The 20,430-nt window shown below is 42.0% G+C and overlaps 1 protein-coding gene across 2 annotated transcripts in view; it reads right to left on the minus strand.

Annotated features, from left to right (window-relative positions):
- The window catches only part of F13a1 (coagulation factor XIII, A1 subunit), a 183,067-nt gene that overhangs the window by 142,500 nt on the left and 20,137 nt on the right, over positions 1–20,430 (minus strand). For both annotated transcript variants that reach the window (NM_001166391.1, NM_028784.3), the window contains 1 exon segment: positions 15,994–16,182. In NM_001166391.1, coding sequence (NP_001159863.1) covers positions 15,994–16,182 — 189 coding nt within the window.

Genomic DNA, 20,430 nt, shown 5'->3' on the forward strand with positions numbered 1-20,430 from the left:
AGCTAAACCAACCAACCTCCACCCAGAATCTTGAGTGTCTACAGCCACCTGCATACCCTGCATATCTCAGACAGGTGCAGAGGCTGGCTTGGCTCTTTACTAGAAGGCAGAAGGAGCTTGAGCCTCTTGTCTCCACTGTGAAGAGGTTGGAAAGGATCCATATATCATCTCCAGTGCTTGATGGATTCATTTCCTAGCTCCATTCCAGTTTGCTCAGGAAACCAGTCCTTATAGGTAGGTTTTCTCCTCTCTACATGTTTTCATCTTTAATGAGGATCTCAGCTTTATCTGACCTCTGATGAATTTAGCCACCATGCAATTCTAAGGCCAACCAATGATACACCCTATCCAATCAAATGTTCCTGGCTCCTGATGCTTTCTTTCTCTCATAGAAACAGAGTTTTCATACATTTGGGAATGTGTCCATATTGTTCACTATAAGATTCTCTCTCCACTCTCTGCCCCCTGACATATTCCTCTAGATTTCTAGAAACTTCCCTGATTTCATACACATATATCTTAGGGTTGTTAAGGACAATACATTTAATTCTTCTGTATGCCAGCATTTCCAACACCCATCCTAGACTCTCCTTGTGTCCCAGATCATGTTCCATTCAATTCTGTCAGATCCTGGCTAACCTTATGTGGGAGGGTATCTAAAGTCCTTATTGTGTGCAGACAATTTCTATACATGCAAAATATGTATGGTGGGGAAAGCGACTATAATTTTGTGTATTATGTATAATTTGTGTATAAAAGTATTATGTTGTTACTTCATGAAATGTACCTTGTGATGGACATCAGCTTTACCTATGAGCAGCAATGGGTGTTAAAGTATTTATAGAAACATGCTTATCAGCATGGCTAATCCTGTTAATTCATCAGACAGTTGACTCTGGACCCGTCTCCTCTTTCAACTCCTCCCTTCTGCCTTGACTACAGATTCAACCTTCAGCATCATCTTTTAGTCACCACTGACTCATGGCACCCAACCTTTCCTGCCCCTTGTGCCATCTCTCTACACTTTTCACTTTGTCTCTCCACATTCCCTCATCAAGTGGTCATGTGTTTTTAGGATGCTGCTTTCTCCAGAGCTGCAGCCAGTCATCGGAAAGAGCCAGTTTGAGTAAATGTATGAGCAAGAGCTGACAGAAAAGGACTAGCTACTGTCACAGGGACTTCTCTTTGAATTAGAGAAACTGCTGTCAATATATCTCCATGCAGAGCATACTCACAATAGATGAACTCAGCCTGCCGTTCTGGGAGCACTTCCTGTTTCGTCATACACAGAGCTGAAGCTCTACATGAGCACAGGCTAGGCAGATGACAACAGCTGCTCAAGTTATGACTCATGAACATAATGTCTGCTTTCCATTTAAATGAATGCTTAAGATTAAATACTTGATTTTATTATAACTCATCTTATTATCATTTTACATATCTCCTCCAGAAACCTGTTTTGAAATTTACGTTTTCTTTCGCAGCTCCAAGCAGGAAATTATATTTCTAGATAGGCTGTCTATCTCTCCCTTCTAGAGCCTTCCCAGAGGCACTTTGGTTAGTCTGTAGAAGAAACAGGTCCTGGCAAAATCTCTTTAACTCTTGTCTCTACAGAGGCCTGCACGTTTTCTTGAGCTGATTCAAAATGCTCTTGAAAACTAATGGTGACTTAATTGGATTTGATCATGTTAATAAGATTCTGATCATTTAATAAAAGTTTTTCTAGGTTTGCATTGGACTCTAACACAATGAAATGGATGTTTGGGGAGGATAATAATGTGCTATGTAGAGAATCCAGATGTCCCAGCCCATCACCAGAAATCAGAAAATAAGTTACCAACCATTAGCAGACTGGCTTCATTATGGAGATTCGGTGCTCACAGGCTATCTAGAATTGACCTCCATCTCTGTGCCTGGAGAGTGCATCCTGCCTAAGCTCTGAATATAGAAAGGGGCTTTAATCCATGAAGGAATTTTTTTTTCTATTAAAGCTAGTGTACATTGGAGAACAAGCCATTTGGCTTTCATGAACAAACCCCTTCACACATACAGGCCAGTCATGGCTCTTACCCTCAAAAAACACTCCTAATTCCTCAACTTTCTTCTCTAGACCTACCTGCCTTGTCTGAGACTTTACTCGACAGCTTTTGCCTGCAGTCTCCTTCCAGACTGCTAGCCTGTTAACTATTGAGTAACTGTTTCCAGAATTCCTATTACTCTGTCTGGAACTGACTCCTAAGCAGTGGTTCTCAACCTTCCTAATGCTGTGACCCTTTAATACAGTTCCTCCTGCTGTGGTGATCTCTAACCACAAAATTATTTGTGTTGCTACTTCATAACTGTAAGTTTAGTGCTGTTATGAATCATAATGTAAATATCTGTGTTTTCAGATGGTAACCCCTGTGAAAGAGTCATCCACCCAAGGGTTGGAATGACCCAAAAGCTGAGAACCATTGGTCTAAAGACAGGTTTAGAATACCAGTGTGCACTCAAGGACATGAGATCGGTATGCACAACAACCATTTGTACCTTTACATTCTTTCCATCAGTGTTCACAACACTGTTGGTAAAAGGAAAAATTAAAATAATTCATATGTTCAATGGAATAATATTTAGTGATGAAAGAGTGAAACCCTGGCATTTCCAAAAATACCAATGGGCTTAGATTCATAATTTTAAATAAGTGTCCAGATATGGTAATACAGATAAGACATGAAGTCACTCAGAATAGAAAAAGCTAAGCTCACAGAAGTAGAATATAATCCTGGTTACTGGGGCCTAGGGAGGGATAGAACAAGGAGGAATATAGAGATTGACTAATGGAGACAAAGAGACAGGTGAATAGGTGAAATGCTTTGGATGATATTATAGCCAAAATCAATGTATTGTGACAATGAAATTTGTCAAAGAGAGGATTTGGATGTTGTCATCACGAAGAAGTAGGTTTGAAAAGACAGATGATCTGTGTGTGAAGTGGATATTCAACACTGTGTACATGTACTCAAACATTACTCTATCCCCTAGGAAAATGTGCAATTCTTACCTGTCACTTAAAGGTAAATTAACTTCAATCAAGCTAAATAGAGCTAGCATAGCTTGCTAAACTTCTGTTATACATACATGCACACTATGAGACGCCAGAATGCAGAATGCAGTAGGACTTTGTGCCACACCAATTCACTGAACAATGCATTAGCTGTGATCTTATGAAGGCTGGTAAATAGCAGTAGACAGAAAGTAAATTGTGAGACTGGAGGAACCACCACAAGCTCTCCTGTAGTTTAGCTAAGAAACTTTCAAAGAGCCAATCAAGGGCTGGGGATGGAACTCCCAGAAGAGTGCTTGTCTGGTCTACACAAAGCCCTGTGTTTAACCTTTAGGATGGTAAATAAAAGAGCAGTGGCCAAGAGAATGTTTAGCCTTAGTCAGGGAAGCAGGTCCAGAGCCCTGATCCTGGATGCCTGGAAGGCTAAAGAAATCCTTTTAAACAGATAGGCTAGTTCAACCCATCATCAAGCAGCGACTCATTCCTCCCTCATTCAGTAGAAAAATTCATAACCATTTATGCCTGGCACACATGTCTATGCGCATGAGAGTGAGGACAGGAAAGAGTGGGGAGTCAGAGATGGAAAGTGACCCATTACAGAAAGAGGAGGAAAGACAAGAAAGGGGGCTGATATCCTGAGAGGTGAAGCTAGCCAAAGACATGCCCAGCTATTTATAGCTCATCTCGAGCAGGCAGTCTGGCTGCTGCTATAGTGGCACTTTATGTGGGTTGTCCTCCTGTAAGAAACACCATGGAGATGCAGCTGCCTATGAACTTGCAATGCTCAGAATAAGGCTGGTAATTGGGTCATCTTATTAGCAAGCAACTATCACTAAGCGGTTGAAAGAGCTTCAGGTTATCCTCCATCAATCCTTGCAGCACACTCAGGGAGGAACCAGAGGGCAAGGGTGATGAATAATTAGTCCACTTAGTGCCTTGCTTTAGTGAGTTTTCTATCCACTTACATGACGCCTCCTTTCAGATGGGAGCCATAAGACCAAGGTGTGATGGTTGGAACATTAGTTTTCATTAGGTATCTTTTCCCACTTTTCTCAGCCCTCACTTCATATTGGCAAGATGCTTTAGAATTATAGGGAACATCCAGTGGTGCCTGCACCACATCACACCTCAGTTCAGATTACAACTTCCTAACCAAGTACAGTTTCAATTCTGTGGGTACGAATGAGCCACGCTTATGAATTCACAAGTACAGGGGATCACAGAAAGACTGGGGCTTAGAGATAGAGAGAGGGGAGAGGGTGAGGTCAGATTAGAGGATCAGAGAGGAGAGGGGAAAATAAGAGGGATGGAGGGAGGTACAGGTGAAATCTCATTCTAACCACTACCATTCTTCCTGCATGTGCTTTACATACAGCGTATGGGATGTAGAACTCACTGGTGACTCTGATATCCTGAGACCTTCACTTTGCTTAGCAAGCATCTCACCTCTCAGAGTGTCACCCAGGACCACATTCCCTGTGAAGATGGAGAATCTCTTGTGTTTATTGGCTGAGATGCATAGACATGTATGCCTACAGGGTGTGTGTGTGTGTGTGTGTGTGTGAGAGAGAGAGAGAGAGAGAGAGAGAGAGAGAGAGAGAGATTTTGTGTTTGTGTGTGTATGTGTGCATGTGTCTTTGTGGGGTTTTTTTTGTGTGTGTACGTATGTGCATACAAGGGTAATAACAACAAGAAAGAGACAAAGATCAAGATGGAGAACGACTCATTATAGAAGAGGGTGGAAAGACTAGAAAGTGCCGCTAGATAGTGAGAGAGGTGAGGATAGCCAAAGGTGTGGATAACCATTTTTAACTCTTCTTAAGGTGGATGAGAAGACATGCAGCGGGGCCTTGGATACTAAGATGTAGGATGAGAAGACATGCAGCGGGGCCTTGGATACTAAGATGTAGGTGCTGGTTGTCTTAGAGTTTCAATTGCCAAGTTGGAACACCATGACCCAAAAGCAAATTTGGGAGCAAAGGGTTTATTTAGCTTGCACTTCTATATTAGTGTTCAACACCAAATGATGTCAAGATAGGAACTCCCTTTTCTCAATGTCCTTACCACCAATAGTCATTGGTCAATTTTTTTTTAAATAATCACCATTCTAACAGGTGGTAGATACAGACTGTGGTTTTAAATCGCATTATGTTGGTAATTATAAATAAAGAATATATTTCATATGTCTGTTGGCCATTCATATCTCTTCTGAGAAACATCTATAAAAATCATTTGCCTATTTCCTCAAATAAGTTACTGAATCCCTGTGAACTTTGGTCCCCAAATTTCAGTGGTGGTTATTATTGCCCTGCCTGGTTCTGGTTTTCTCATTTCTAGTTTGTTGTTAGCATGAAAGACCATTCATATAGATTATGTTCTTTAACCATTCATATAAATTATGTTCTTAATCAGTGTTTATTTAGCTTCATACTCTGCAACAAAACACCTTAGAAAGTTAACTTATAAAGAAAAGGGGAGGGTATTTTGGGGGGGGAGTTTGGATGTTGTAGTCAAGGATCAAGTTTGCCCTACTGCTTTGGCATCTCCATAGCGCTCTGCTGCCAAGGTTAGTTAAACTCACTTCTTTATTGAGCTGTATACAATGAACTGACCTCCTCAATTCCAACGTAAAACAAACATCCTGAGTTTTCCCTAGTTTTGCAGTTGGGGGGCCTCCATCAGAGTGAGCACATCCACGTGATGCCAGCATTTCTGTATGTGTCTGAGCCTTTTTCATCTCCTCATCACTCCAGTTAGTTTAGTACAGAAGCCAGCATTTTTTTCCCAATCAGAATTGGTCCCACTCTAGACCAGGTTGGCCTAAAACTTGCAGCAATCCTCCTGCCTCAGCCACTGCTCTTGGCTTCAGATCTCCTTAGCTGTTTACTTAAACCCCTCTCTACAAAGGCTTCTGATTATTTATAGAACAACATGGAAGCTTCTTAATAAGTGGCACAAAATAACTTATCTGCTCCAGTTTTCATGCCCCACTGACCTTCACACCCTATGTCCCAGAATAGCCACTACCACCCACTTCAGACCCATCTTCAAAAGCTCTTCCTGGGGGATTCCCTGTGTTGTGCTCAGCGAGACACCACCTTCAAAATAACTCTAGACAGCTTCCCTCAAGAAGCTGGCACCAAACTCCACCTCTGTTTCTCAGGCTGTCCCACTGACTTTGGGTCTGCCCCTTGGAGGCTGGAAGTGAGCATCCTACTTCTCACACTGGCCCCTGATCACAGGGTCACCCCCTCAAAGGCAGGGAGGCATCTCACCTCTCAGTGTCACCCAGGACCACATTCCCTGTGAAGACAGAGAATCTCTTTCTGATCTGATCCTAGCCTGGTGCTTTCTCATGCAAAATGTTCAGTAAGTGCTCACTGAACATATACCAAAAGGATAAAATAATAAGCATTACAACAAAAGAAGCCAAACCAAAACTATGGATGATAAAAATATGACTATAAAGAGAATATTTAAAAATCATTTTGAAAAGAAAGCTGCTGAATATGAATGCTAACTCAACATTTATTGTAATGCTCACACAAAATCTTAAATTGTCATACTGTAAGGAGGGGTATTATATTAAGCACTGTCCATAAACTACAGATCCACTCAAGTTGCAGATCCACTTGAGTTGCAGTTTCCACACTGCTCAGTGCTCTATAGGACAAAGGTAATAGCCAGCTGGAATCTTGCACTTCCCGGGATGAGCTCTGCATTTTATTTAAGGGTACTATAACAATAAAAACATACTAGGGTAGCATTTGCAGTAAAACAATTTTAGTAAACATTCCACTAAACTAGACCTGTGTTTTGACTGCACGCCGATGTAAAACCTCTAATATGCAGATGATGGTGGTGACTGAAGAGGCATGAACCACAGCAAGAGCCAAATGTATTTGACCACAGAACTCTTTTCTTTTCCCAGGGAGCATCTCGTGACAGTTGTCCATAGGGAAGACAGGCTGGCAAACACTGTCCTACTTTCTCAGATGCCATTATTTGATGCTTCCCACAGATGCTTAGGAATAAGCACTCCCGTTGTCAGTGCAGAAACTCACAGGGGGGCAAAGATTTGAAATGACACCCCACAGAAGTGCTCCTTCGAGATGCCGAAATAGCCCCTTTTCAGGAAATGAAGCATAAAGTGTAGACACAACATGGTCTCTGACTTATTCCTCTGTGAGATGTGGGGCAGGAAATTTCTCTGCGGGGAAGCCATGTTATATGTGTGAAAAGCACACATCGATGTGATAATTTTATCTGGAATTTTTGAATGATGAAAAAAAAAAGGAAAAACACTAAAAGATTTAGCTTTCTGACTTTAATGGTTCGAATGAGGTATTAATGTGTTCCCCAAAGAGTGGGCTGGAAGCTTAGTTCCCAGTGTGATGTGTCAGGGTGACGTGGAATCATGAAGATGATTACTTTTTTGAGGACTTGGCCTTGGAAGGACAAAATGACGAGACTGATCCTTGCCAGTCTTTAGCTTTCGTCCCAGAGACCTCTCCCTCTTGTATACGCTCTCTCCATGATGCCATCCTCTAATGATGGGTTACAGTGAATAGATCCCTCACCAGATGCTGATCAATCAGCCTGATGTTAGACATCCAAAATAGTGGTCTAAATAACTCCCCTTTTCACCTAGCCTTGGGTACTGAATTTTAATACTGTAAAATGTAAAGTAAGCAACTGTAATGATCTGAAAGTAGCAGCTGAGGTGTGAGGTGTGATGGGTCGAAAGCAGGAAAGTGAAGTCTTAATGGTAACTAGAGACACAGGCTAGACGGAGGGAGTTTTGGTTTGGTATTTGTTTCGGGATGAGGAGGGGCTTGGATGCAGCAGGCAGAGGGGGGAGTCAGGGAACAGGCTCAAGGAGTCAGAGAAGCTTTGGGTCCCTGCAGGAGAAGCATAGACCATTGCCAGGAGAGAGGGATGAGTAGAGCACAGAATCTTTCGTGCCCACAGGATGCAGGGATAGTTAGCTAGAGTGTGGTTGCTTTATGTATCGATGAGGTTGCCTCACACTGTGTTCATGACTCCAAGTCAGCCAAAGCCTTTGGAGGTCAACAGGCACTTCCGGGACTTAGATCCTTCTCACATCTATGACATTGGTCACTCTTGTCCCCTTAAGGCACTTAACTCTCTGTCTTTTTTTTTCCATTTTTTATTAGGTATTTAGCTCATTTACATTTCCAATGCTATACCAAAAGTCCCCCATACCCACCCACCCCCACTTCTGAACAAAGAATTCTCACCTGAGGAATACCGAATGGCAGAGAAGCACCTGAAAAAATGTTCAACATCCTTAATCATCAGGGAAATGCAAATCAAAACAACCCTGAGATTCCACCTCACACCAGTCAGAATGGCTAAGATCAAAAATTCAGGTGACAACAGATGCTGGCGTGGATGTGGAAAAAGAGGAACACTCCTCCATTGTTGGTGGGATTGCAGGCTTGTACAACCACTCTGGAAATCAGTCTGGCGGTTCCTCAGAAAATTGGACATAGTACTACCGGAGGATCCAGCAATACCTCTCCTGGGCATATATCCAGAAGATGCCCCAACTGGTAAGAAGGACACATGCTCCACTATGTTCATAGCAGCCTTATTTATAATAGCCAGAAGCTGGAAGGAACCCAGATGCCCCTCAACAGAGGAATGGATACAGAAAATGTGGTACATCTACACAATGGAGTACTATTCAGCTATTAAAAAGAATGAATTTATGAAATTCCTAGGCAAATGGATGGACCTGGAGGGCATCATCCTGAGTGAGGTAACACATTCACAAAGGAACTCACACAATATGTACTCACTGATAAGTGGATATTATCCCCAAACCTAGGAGTCCCAAGATATAAGATACAATTTGCTAAACACATGAAACTCAAGAAGAATGAAGACTGAAGTGTGGACACTATGCCCCTCCTTAGAATTGGGAACAAAACACCCATGGAAGGAGTTACAGAGACAAAGTTTGGAGCTGAGATGAAAGGATGGACCATGTAGAGACTGCCATATCCAGGGATCCACCCCATAATCAGCATCCAAACGCTGACACCATTGCATACACTAGCAAGATTTTATCGAAAGGACCCAGATGTAGCTGTCTCTTGTGAGACTATGCCGGGGCCTAGCAAACACAGAAGTGGATGCTCACAGTCAGCTAATGGATGGATCACAGGGCTCCCAATGGAGGAGCTAGAGAAAGCACCCAAGGAGCTAAAGGGATCTGCAACCCTATAGGTGGATCAACATTATGAACTAACCAGTACCCTGGAGCTCTTGACTCTAGCTGCATATGTATCAAAAGATGGCCTAGTCGGCCATCACTGGAAAGAGAGGCCCATTGGACACGCAAACTTTATATGCCCCAGTACAGGGGAACGCCAGGGTTAACTCTCTGTCTTAGTGTGTGGTTTCCTCCTGCTTCTCAGATTATTTGGCCTTTGTTTCCCCCTCAAGGACTCCGGTTTCTGGCATCTTCCTTTAAAGTTGTTCCCCCTCAAGGTTTGAGTCCCTCTCTCCCGCTTACTCTTGACTTTTGCTGAGTGAACTTTTCTATCCAGATGTGTATCCAAATTTCCTTTTACCCAACTGAAATGCCACCCTTACACTCCACCTTCAGACTGTCTTTGAACACGTAGCTATGAAAGTCACTCAAAAACTCCAAAGAGCAGCCTCCATAGTGTTCAGGTTCATCTAGGCATGTTCATTTAATCATTTCAATCTTGATGTCATCTGAAAAGTGGTGGCTATAGTGCAATGTCCAGAAAGGAAGGAGTATGTAGGAAATAGGCACCAGCCTGTGCTGAAGTGCCTCATGCCAGTGAGTCACCAATGGGAAGCACTGCCTTTGTCATCCCTTCACACATACACACGTTTCTCTCCTGCTTCTCTGTCATCACAGCGAGAACATGGCAGATACACTTGACTCATCCTTTCTCTTACCTCACACTCATCTTATTCACTTTGCCTCCTCAATTGTTCTTGAATCCCAGAATGCAGAAACAAACTTCTTTGTTTCTATAATTGTTGCCCTCACCCAGGCTCTCACCCTCTGTTTCTCCTGAGCATCTCTCCTTTGGTTTTGATGCTCTACACCCACATGATGTATGCTGGAGCAAAACATCATGAATGAGACTTCTCTGTGTCATTCCTATCTCAGAACCCAATACCCTGCTGACTCTTTGTAAATGCTACTCAAGAAATGAGAGAAATAGACATTAAAATGTTGATGACAATATATTGGTGTATTGTAAGGTTAAAGGTATACATAGTATGTCTTCACTTGAACTAGGCCTGGGTACTTGATGGCTTCAGTCACAAACGACTTAACTTAGTGATACTATCATGAAGGGCTGCCCCTCTGTGTTCACAGGATGACAGAGATGGAAAGGAACCCAGCCAACATTACATCCAGTCTTAGCCTTCCCATGACCCTACTCTGAAGACACCTGGTGTTATGGCTTGAGTCTGCAATATCCCCACAGGCTCATGTATTGATTCCTTGGTCTCTAGGTCGTGGTATGATTTTGGAAGGTTCTGGAAAGTTGAGGGGGTGGGTTCTAATTGGATGGAGTAGAGCACTAGATAGGAATCTACCTTCAAAGGTTATACCTGGTTCTCTGTCCCTTCTTGTCTCTCTGCTTGCCATTTACAATAGGTGAATTGAACTACCACCTCCTCCACACATTCTATTCTATCATGGGCTCAAAGTTGGCAGAGACAAGGGGCCTGAACAAAATCTCTTAATCGTGGATCAGAAGACAATTCCCCCCCCCCCCCGTAAGTGTCTTCTTGGGTGTTTGGTGGCAGCAATGTAAGAGTGACTGATATAACCAGGGAAAGACATGTTGTTCACACAATCACTCTCCGAAAAAGGCACAAATGCTTTCTTGGAAGCTTCTAGGAAATGCTTGGTTTTTGTTTTTGTTTTGTATGTTTGTTTTGTTTTTTGTTTGTTTGGCTTTTGTTTGTTTGTTTTTTTGGGTAAGAGGCTCTGATCTTGCTAATGTCTTTCTCCGCACTTTTCTTTCAGCAGAAAACGAAGTAAAACCCATGGGGCTGTAGGGGCCATGATGAGACCAAGGAAAAGGCAAGAGAGGCTCTGAAGTCATGGCCTCAACTCTCTGGGACTCTGTGATTGAACCCAGGGAGGAGGACATTTCTCGTGGATCAGAGCATTACTCCAGAGGGCTGTGTAAGTGTCCTCTCCTGTGTCAGGAGAGCTGGTGAAGACACAAATAAGGGCTCTTGCCTTGGAGTAACTTTGTCATCTCAGCCCAAATACTTATCACCAAAACAAAACCAAAGAAAAACAACAGCAGATACTGGGCAGGATATGAGGAAAGGAACGCATGGCTATTGGGTTCAGATTAGCACACCCCATGCAGAAAGTGTTGGCAGGTTCCACAAAAACTTAAAACTAGAGTAGGTTTATGACCTGGCTATCTCACTCCCAGGAACATACCTGAAGGAATCCACTTCAGGGCACCATAGGAAAATTTGCATATCCACATGTGCTGCAATGCTATTTACTAGAGCTAAGATTGAAGTTAGACCAAGGTGCCTACTACAGAAGACTTGATTTAAAAAAAAAAAGTGTGTGTGTGTGTGTGTGTGTGTGTGTGTGTGTGTGTGTGTGTGTATTGTTCAGCTCTAAAGATACACAGAATCAGGTAACATGCAGGAAAACTGGTGGGGCTAAAGAACACCATGATAAAAATAAGCTACATATAGAAAAATAAGTGTCATGTTGTCTATCATATATGGAAACAACAACAACAAAATGACTTGAAAGTAGAATGGAAGGGGGCTGAAGGGAAGAGTCGGGCTAGCAGAGGAGAGTGACTGTGTCACAGTATATACGTGTGTGGCACTATCAAAACAGAACCTATTCCTTTGTGCAATTAATATGTGTTATAGTAGTGATTTTTTAAAAAGGATGCAGTTTTCTTTCTCAACTAGATATGAAGAAGGGGGAGGCATGTTAAAGTAACAGCAAATTAACACCACCAGCTGCTCTCAAGTAGCAGCTGCAACCACAGGTTGGCAAAGCCACACTTAACACCCTGTTCCAGCAGGCTGAGGTGGAGAGAGAGAGAGAGAGAGGAGAGAGAGAGAGAGAGAGAGAGAGAGAGAGAGAGAGAGAGAGAGAGAGAGAGAGAGACACTCACCTCTTCAAATTCGTTAACACCTCCCACCTAATGCTGCATCTGGCTGTATCTGCAAACAGCTAATGAATGCAGTTCTCAAATACAAACTTGCAAAACCCTGGCAGAGGAAATGCCCAAACTCTCCCGTGCACTCTCCTGGACACCTTCTCCTTGGAAAACCCAAATGCAAGTAGGCTCATCTGGGACCATCTTGGTTGTGTTGTTGTTGTTTTTTTTTTTTTTTGGTTGGTTGGTTGGTTGGTTTGGTTTTTGTTGTTGTTGTTGTTGTTGTTTTTGTTTTTTTTTGTTTTGTTTTGTTTTGTTTTGTTTTTTTGGTTTTTCGAGGCAGGGTTTCTCTGTGTAGCCCTGGCTGTCCTGGAACTCACTTTGTAGACCAGGTTGGCCTCGCACTCAGAAATCCGCCCGCCTCTGCCTCTGAAGTGCTGGGATTAAAGGTGTGTGCCACCACCGCCGGGCTTGGACACATCTTGTTTAAATATTTTAGAAGGAATCGCTTAAATATTAAATGTATATTTAAATAAGGAAGGAAGAAAGTAGGAGGAGATGGAAGAGAGACGAGAGTGAAGGAAGGAAGGAAGGAAGGAAGGAAGGAAGGAAGGAAGGAAGGAAGGAAGGGAGAGAGGGAGGGAGGGAGGGAGGGAGGGAGGGAGGGAGGGAGGGAGGGAGGAAGGGAGAGAGGGAGGGAGGGAGGGAGGGAGAAGAAAGGAAATTAGAAAGCAGAACAACTTCTAAATAAGACCCATGAGCTAGGATCTAAGGATAGCAACAAAGGGACACTCCCTAGTATTGACCTGTTGCGCTGTAGACAAAAACCCCAGAGAAGCAGAAGGAAACAATTACAAAAAATACAGCTGTGGAATGGAAGCTGTGTGTGTATGTGTGTGTGTGTATAATTTTAATGTAGTATTAACATTCTGCAACTAGTAAGTATGCTCTTTAAAAATGAGTACTTCAGCTAACATTGTTGATATATTTGATTGCGCATAACCCTCTATTTTTGTAAGATTAATTTTAGTTTTAATTATGTGCACTTGTGTGTGCTTGTGAACAGGAGTGAAGGTGGGTTCAGAGGCCAGAAGAGGGCAGAAGATTCCCTCGAGCTGGAGTTACATGTGGTGGTGGTGAGTCTACTGAGATGGGAGCTGGAGTTGAACTAGGTCATCTATGGGGGAAACACTCTGAGCCAATTCATCAGCCCTTATCATTTTTTTTAAAAATACTTTAAGCATTTTCCACATGTAGTTTTGTGTGGGGAGGGCAGCCTATGAGAGCCACTTAATCTCCTTCCACCATGTGAAGTCTGAATATCTACTCGGCTCACCAGACTTGGCAGTAAGTGTCTATGCGTGCTGAGCCTTCTCACCAGCCCCTAAGCCTTCTAAAAGAAGAGATGTTCTCCTTCCAGATGAAAAATGATAAGGGCTGGAGAGATTCCAGCCTATCCCAGTCTTAGCGCTATTGCTGCAATGGCCCTGTGACATTTCAAATGACAGGAATTAGGAAAAGAACAGGAGACAAATCCCCCAATCCCTGGTTCTTTAATTGTCTCCTTTGCATGTGAGTGATTTCTCAACTACTAAACAGTAGAAAGTTGAATTCTGTTGCTTTCTTTTCTTATATTGATGGTAAATTTGGAATCAGAAAATAGACTAATGTAATAATTCTCATAAGGGCTACAATGGAACAGCATTTAATGCTAAAAAATAGAAAGAGGCTAAGCAGGGTTTCAAATACATGTTAGTTTGGTTATATACAGGATTTAATCTTAAAAGTAGGATGAGCTATGCATTTTCTCCTTTTATACTGAAGAAATAAAGTCAATACTGTTTCTCTTTTGTTTGAAGATGTCAGCTCTCATTAGTAGATAGCATGGTATACTGCCCAGACCTCTCTGTTTTTATGAGGGTGTAGTGGCTGACAGCTCTCCATAGCTGACCCACTCTTAGAGCCTTGCTGACCAACACAGGAAACTTACAGTGTTAATGTCACAGCTATTCCTTATGGGCAATCGAGAACCAGGGAAGAAGGTCTCACACCCTTCCTTACAATGGGGCAGCTCTGCAGATCCTAGTCCAGCTACACAGTTTGGAGGCCACTGAGCCTCTGTGACCTTGTTATTTAACTCTTCCCTCTGCCCATCACTGACTCCTGTATTCCTTCATGCATGTTTTATCTCAAGAGCAGCCCAAATAAACCGTAGCAAGAGTATATAGTAAGAACCTATCTGAAAACACCAAATCAAAACAAAAGGTCTCTTTACAGCATAGCAGTCCAAAGCCGATAATTCATTACCATTACCAAGTTATATAGTTGGATTACATAAAGTAATTACAAGTTACTTTAGTTTAGCTGGGGTGTTGCAACTTTTGACCAACATCTTGGAAGATTGTTGGAAGCATACTGAAACTTCTCATTCAAGAATATGTTTGGCCTTTATATGCCCCAGTACAGGGGAACGCCAGGGCCAAGAAGTGGGAGTGAGTGGGTAGGAGAGCCAGGCGGGGGGGGGGGGGGAGGGGGAGGATATAGGGGACTTTTTGGGATAGCATTTGAAATGTAAATGAAGAAAATAACTAATAAAAAAAGAATATGTTTGGCTTTTTCATTGATTTTTCATGGTATTTATGTCACATATATAGAATTGTATCATATTTTTTTAGATTTAGTTTGATCTTCCAAAATTGCAGTTACCATTATAGGAAACACTTCTTATTTCTAAATGCTTAAGGCTGGTGGATTAAAGGGTGTGATTTTCAAATATTCATCTCTGTCTAGCCAGCTTAAGAACTTTTAGCACTATCCCTTCTTTCCTTTTACCTTGCTGTTTTCTGAATATATGCTCATAACAGCATCAAAATTATACAGTTTTAGCTTTCTTTCCCCATTGTTTATAGAAGATATCTCTCTTGCATTTTTTTTTCCTGCACACCATACAGCAATGCTTTCTTTGGGCTGTTTAGTAAACAAACAGTAATAGAAGGTATTTCTGTCTTATTTCTGTTTATAACTGTAGTATTAGACTCTCTCTTAAGCTGCTGTTTGGGGGCAAATCTTTCTGCAAAGGCCAGCTGATTATTAGTCTGATTATTTCAGCCATTATCAATATGATTGCCTGGCTTTCTCCTCAGCTCGCATGAGTGTGTGGATTTATTTCCTTACTTCAAGCCACCCTTCCTTTTTTGTACCTGTATTTCTTCAATATCCATAAGTGGATATTGAATGTCTGTTAAAATATGTCATGTAATAGTGACTTTGTAAAAGGGAAACAAGACCAAATTAATTTGAGAATCAATGGGACAAACAAAGCTAAAGCGAAATGGTCCTTTCCAGAACCTTGGAGATGTACACCATCAGTCATGAGGAGTACAAAGTGGTCAGTGGGTTTTCCTGCTTCATGCTCTTCTTGTGGACTGTTGGATGCTGCTTTCATGCAGAACTCACTTTGGGGTTTCATATATGGAGATCAGATGCTGAGGTTCGCAAATGCTCCCAGCCTATGACACCAACTAAATCACAATGGTAAGATGCGAAACCATTTGAGAAAAGCAAAACACTCAGTTAAATAATTTTTCTTTCTTCTTCTTTTTTTTTTAACCAAACACACTTCTATGCTAGATTTTCAAATTATTAGTGTTTGGCCAATTTAACCACTCCTCCAACCAGTCTTAAATATGGTGCAAGGAAAGAGAAAAATTGAGCCAGTGCCCACGTCTCTGCGCTGTGACCCCTAGCATCATGGCTAAGGCAGGCAGCACTCACCAATGACATATTCCACTCTGAAGAGATCCTTCCTGGGGTCATAGGGACGGTTGAAGTCAATCTGGATGTAGAAGGTCTGCCCTCTGCGGACAATCAACTTATTGTTGTCATATTTGTCTGTGTGGTGATCAATCTTGTTACTGTCCCATCTCTCCTTGAACAGGTGAACAGCTGTGACATTCAGGTAATCTGTCCACACAGAAAGCAAAGTAAGAAAGCCATTAAATATGTTGGACCTAAACACATACTCAAAAACCCAGCTCATGAAACTGCTTGAAACTGCAAGGGAGGGGAGGGGGCAGCACATTCGAGAATAAGCCTCTTGCATTGGAAGAAAGATTCTTTTAAAACCTCGCCCCACCTGTGAGTTCTTTTCAGAGCACAGGATCCTCATTTTGGGAGAGAAGGGTGCCTAGTTTAAAGATCTAGCCACAGAGAGGCAGGGGTCAGAGTTCAAGTGTTCAGATTCTCTGTCTCATGCTGGGTATTGTTAAGTCGGGCTCTTCCTGTTGCGACTGTCCCTCCCTATGTGAGACTGCCACTTCAATTTTCCCATTTTTCCAAAACAAGAGATCACATCTGACAAAGCCTCAAAGGGACAAAGCCAGCCATTAATCCAAACTTCCCTCCTACCCCGGGAAGGGTCAAATGTCCTCCTACTGTAATTCTAAAAGTAGATCTGATGCTCAAAGGCAGGGAGAGGGGAAGAGGATCATGCTCTAGAAAGGGAGGCAGCATTTCTGTGTGACACCATGTGACCACATCCACTGGCATAGGCAGAATCAGATTTACACATCCTTGGCTCCTAAATGAGCCATCTAGGTGTCAGACTCTGGTCTTTTTAATGCTAAAATTTCCAAGTTTTCCCTGTCTTTTGGAGTCAGGAATATACACATCAATTATGTTTTCTACTCATATAGTGTTGCATATATTGCATATATTCACTTATTTTACAGAATCATGTGTTAGGTTAACAACAATACCCAGAGGCTTACATATATGATAGTGACATGAGATTCTATGAATGACATGAACTTACAGATTGTCTAACACATACTAGCCCTGGAGAAAGGTGAGCTCCTCTCGTGCCTTTCTTCATCCCCTCCTGCATATGATCACACAGAGGAAGGTCTATGATGTAGTTTAGGAGAGTGACTAGGGGATTGGTTTCTGTGCATATGCTTGGAGTTCCATGTAGGGAAAGTTGAGTCAGGTAGCCTGGCCTCATTTTTCCAGCTGCCTGGGTACTTGATGCATTCAGGAAGGACAACTGTGAGCCTTGAAGACGTGTAGACATCTCCTTGCAAAACTCCCCAAACCCCTTTTCTTTACACAGGAATTCTAAATAGGATTCCCAGTCCCCTTAGGCTCCATTTTTCCCTTGCAGAGAAAAGCAAAAACAAACAAACAAAAAACAACAACAAAAAACGTTGGGCACATTAAGATTCCCTTAAACTCTTAAGTTCAACAGTCTCTGAAACACTTTTGATAAAGCAAAAGCTCAGGTAAAACCAAGTTGAAATTCAAGCCCCAAATTTCTTGTATTTGATAATTTTCCTTCCAGATTTGAGTTCTCTCCTCCTTTCAAATGAGGATATTGGTACCCAGAAATTTTCTAGGAAGATTATAGTTATAGTGGGTGAGTCTGGTGCTATACCTGGCACAGAGTGGGACCACTAACCTACGCTGGTTCACAGGCCATGAATTCTGCTGGAGCCTGTCCATCATGGTGGAGTACTTCACGGGTTCCTCTGACTCTGGTACTAGATAGGCAAAGTGCAAGAGATGATTCTACTTTTGTCTCATCTCAAAGACTTGTCAACATACGGGAGGCCCTGAAGAGAACTTTTCCTTTAAACTGGAAGCTGCAGATATATAATTTTAGAGCCTCTTTCCATGCTGCCTTTTCTTCTAACTTCTATGGTTTTATTAAAGTCACAATTCCAATGTTAAAGCAACTTAAGGAAGAGTTGGGAATTGACAACTGTGGACGTGGGCAGTTCCCTGGGATTTGCTGGCTTTCTGGCCTGGCTCAGTGAGAGACCCTGTCTCAAAAAGTAATGGTTCAAGAGGATGCTCGATGTTGACCTCTCACCTCCACATACACATGCACTAGTGTGTACGCACATACATGCACACACACACACACACACACACACACACACACACAAACCTCTCTCTTGTCTTTGTTTCTCTCTGTGTCTCTGTTTCTCTTATACATGAGTACACACACACACCCCCTAAGATGGAAAACTCTCTCCAAAATGACTTTATGAATCAACTCTTCTGCTCTTTTTTCTTAGCATAGTGACTTTTTTAATCATCATATTAAAACAAAATCTCAGAATGGTTTCAACAGCTCTCTGTTCATGTACCGCAGTGGAAGGAAAGCCCTCAATACTACAACTTCACTGAATCTCGGAAGCAAAGGCACCTTCTTGACCATTTGGTAGATCTTCTAGATATGGCTAAGCCATCTCTGCATGGATTCTGGTCTCTGAGTGAACAGAGCACCTTTACCTCGTGACATATAGTCTGTTCTTATACAACTCTACTATTTTCAAGATAGTATATGCTTCTCTGTGGATTTTCTGACTGCTAAGTCCTGCATGGTCATGGAAGGAATGGTGTGACATGGTTCCCATCCCTAGAACAGACCAAATAGGGTGTGGGCCTCCATGAGTGTTGCTAGTTACTGGATATGAGGTTTGTTTGTTAAAAAATAATTATATATCTAGAAGAAAAGGGTGTATCTATGTCCTTAGCTATGATCTTCAAGACAGTCCTTTAGGCTGTGGGAAAGAAATCTGAAAACATGAGTTCAAAAACATAATTGCTTAACTATGCAAAATATAAGGATGCAATATGAGTTGTATAAGGAGCTTCACGGACCTAAGAGAACAAAGGCAGCTGTATTATAAACCAGATTGTCAGAAAGATACTAAGGAAGAAGATAAAGAGATTTAGAGAGTAGTGACCTCAGGTCATGATCCCCCCCAGCTAAGTTTATTGTTTATGCTTACAAATGCAGGTAGATTCTGGTTCAAGGTCAGCCTGGGACAGAGCGAGTTTAGGTCCAGGCCCAGGTGTGGTGGGAATGGTAATTTCAGGGCAGGATACCACACAGCTAAACTTTTGTTTTTGATTTTTTGTTGTTATTGTTTTTGTTTTGTTTTGTTTTGTTTTGTTTTGAGACAGGGTTTCTCTGTGTAGTCCTGGCTGTCCTGGAACTCACTTTGTAGACCAGACTGGCATCGAACTCAGAAATCTGCCTGCCTCTGCCTGCTGGGATTAAAGGTGTGCGTCACCACGCCCGGCTCCAGCTAAACTTATTATCTGTTTTTACAAAGGCAGGCAGATCTCTGAATTCATTTGCAATGCAAAAAAAATGTGCTTGATGTCTTTTTCTAAGAATCAGGGAGCTGGGGTCATGGAATGATGATTTGTGGGAGAATCAAAAGAGAACTTGAAGTAAATGACTGAATGTAAATAAAAGACTTGGCTTTGGTCTCTAAGAGCTGAGATATATGAATGAACTCTTCGGAGATCTCCAAAGCTGTCTTGAGCAGAACACACTCTGTCAGCTTGTACCCATGATTTGACTTTGAGTATTCTTTTGCCACTCTTGAACACTACTTCTTCAGAGCCCCTGTCTAAACTGAGGATGGTTCTTGGCTTCTGACCATGAGTACTGGTTTGGACTACCACACAGATCCAGAGCAAGTCTATGTCCCTCTGCTACTCTGAAGTTTAGAGATTACCGCGAGACAACCCTTGAGTAAAACCATCCCAACTTTTAACCTCTTTTTTAAGGAGTCATTCCCAGAGTATTCTAAATCCTTTTTTCATAATACATTTAATTTTGTCAGTTTCTCTCAGGAAAAGTTTGTCCTCAACTTATATACATTATTCTGACTGCAGTTTTCCAATAAACTACTAATGAGTCCACTACATCTTATAAAAATAAAAAAGCATATTTTGGTTTCTTCAGGTAAGGCATCATTGGGCACTGGTAGCTTACTATAGATTTACATTAAGCATCTGCTGAAACAAAACCCTTAAAACACACTCTGATGTCATTTCTATCAATAGGGGATTCAATTTCACACAGACACCCACAGATCTCTCACCTATGTAGTTACTTGGCTATATTTACTTATGTAACTGCTTTTTCTTCTTTGTAGCTCCTTTGTTAAGGCCTTGCATGAATTCATAATACATTCAATGGTAGAGTTGGCTCATTGCTCCGTGTTCTCACAATCATTTTGGACCTTACGTGTGCATTCAGTACACTTACTGTTCACTATAGTCAGATTTCTACAGGACATTGTTTTGTGTTGTCACCCAAGGCAGTAAAACAAGTATTCATTAGACAAATGCCTCATAATTGCAAGCTAAGTAAGCACAATGGTAAATGCCAAAAGGGGCATAAATGAT

This window comes from Mus musculus, chromosome 13, assembly GCF_000001635.26.
Source record: "Mus musculus strain C57BL/6J chromosome 13, GRCm38.p6 C57BL/6J".
In the NCBI taxonomy this organism is placed as follows: Eukaryota; Metazoa; Chordata; class Mammalia; order Rodentia; family Muridae; genus Mus; species Mus musculus.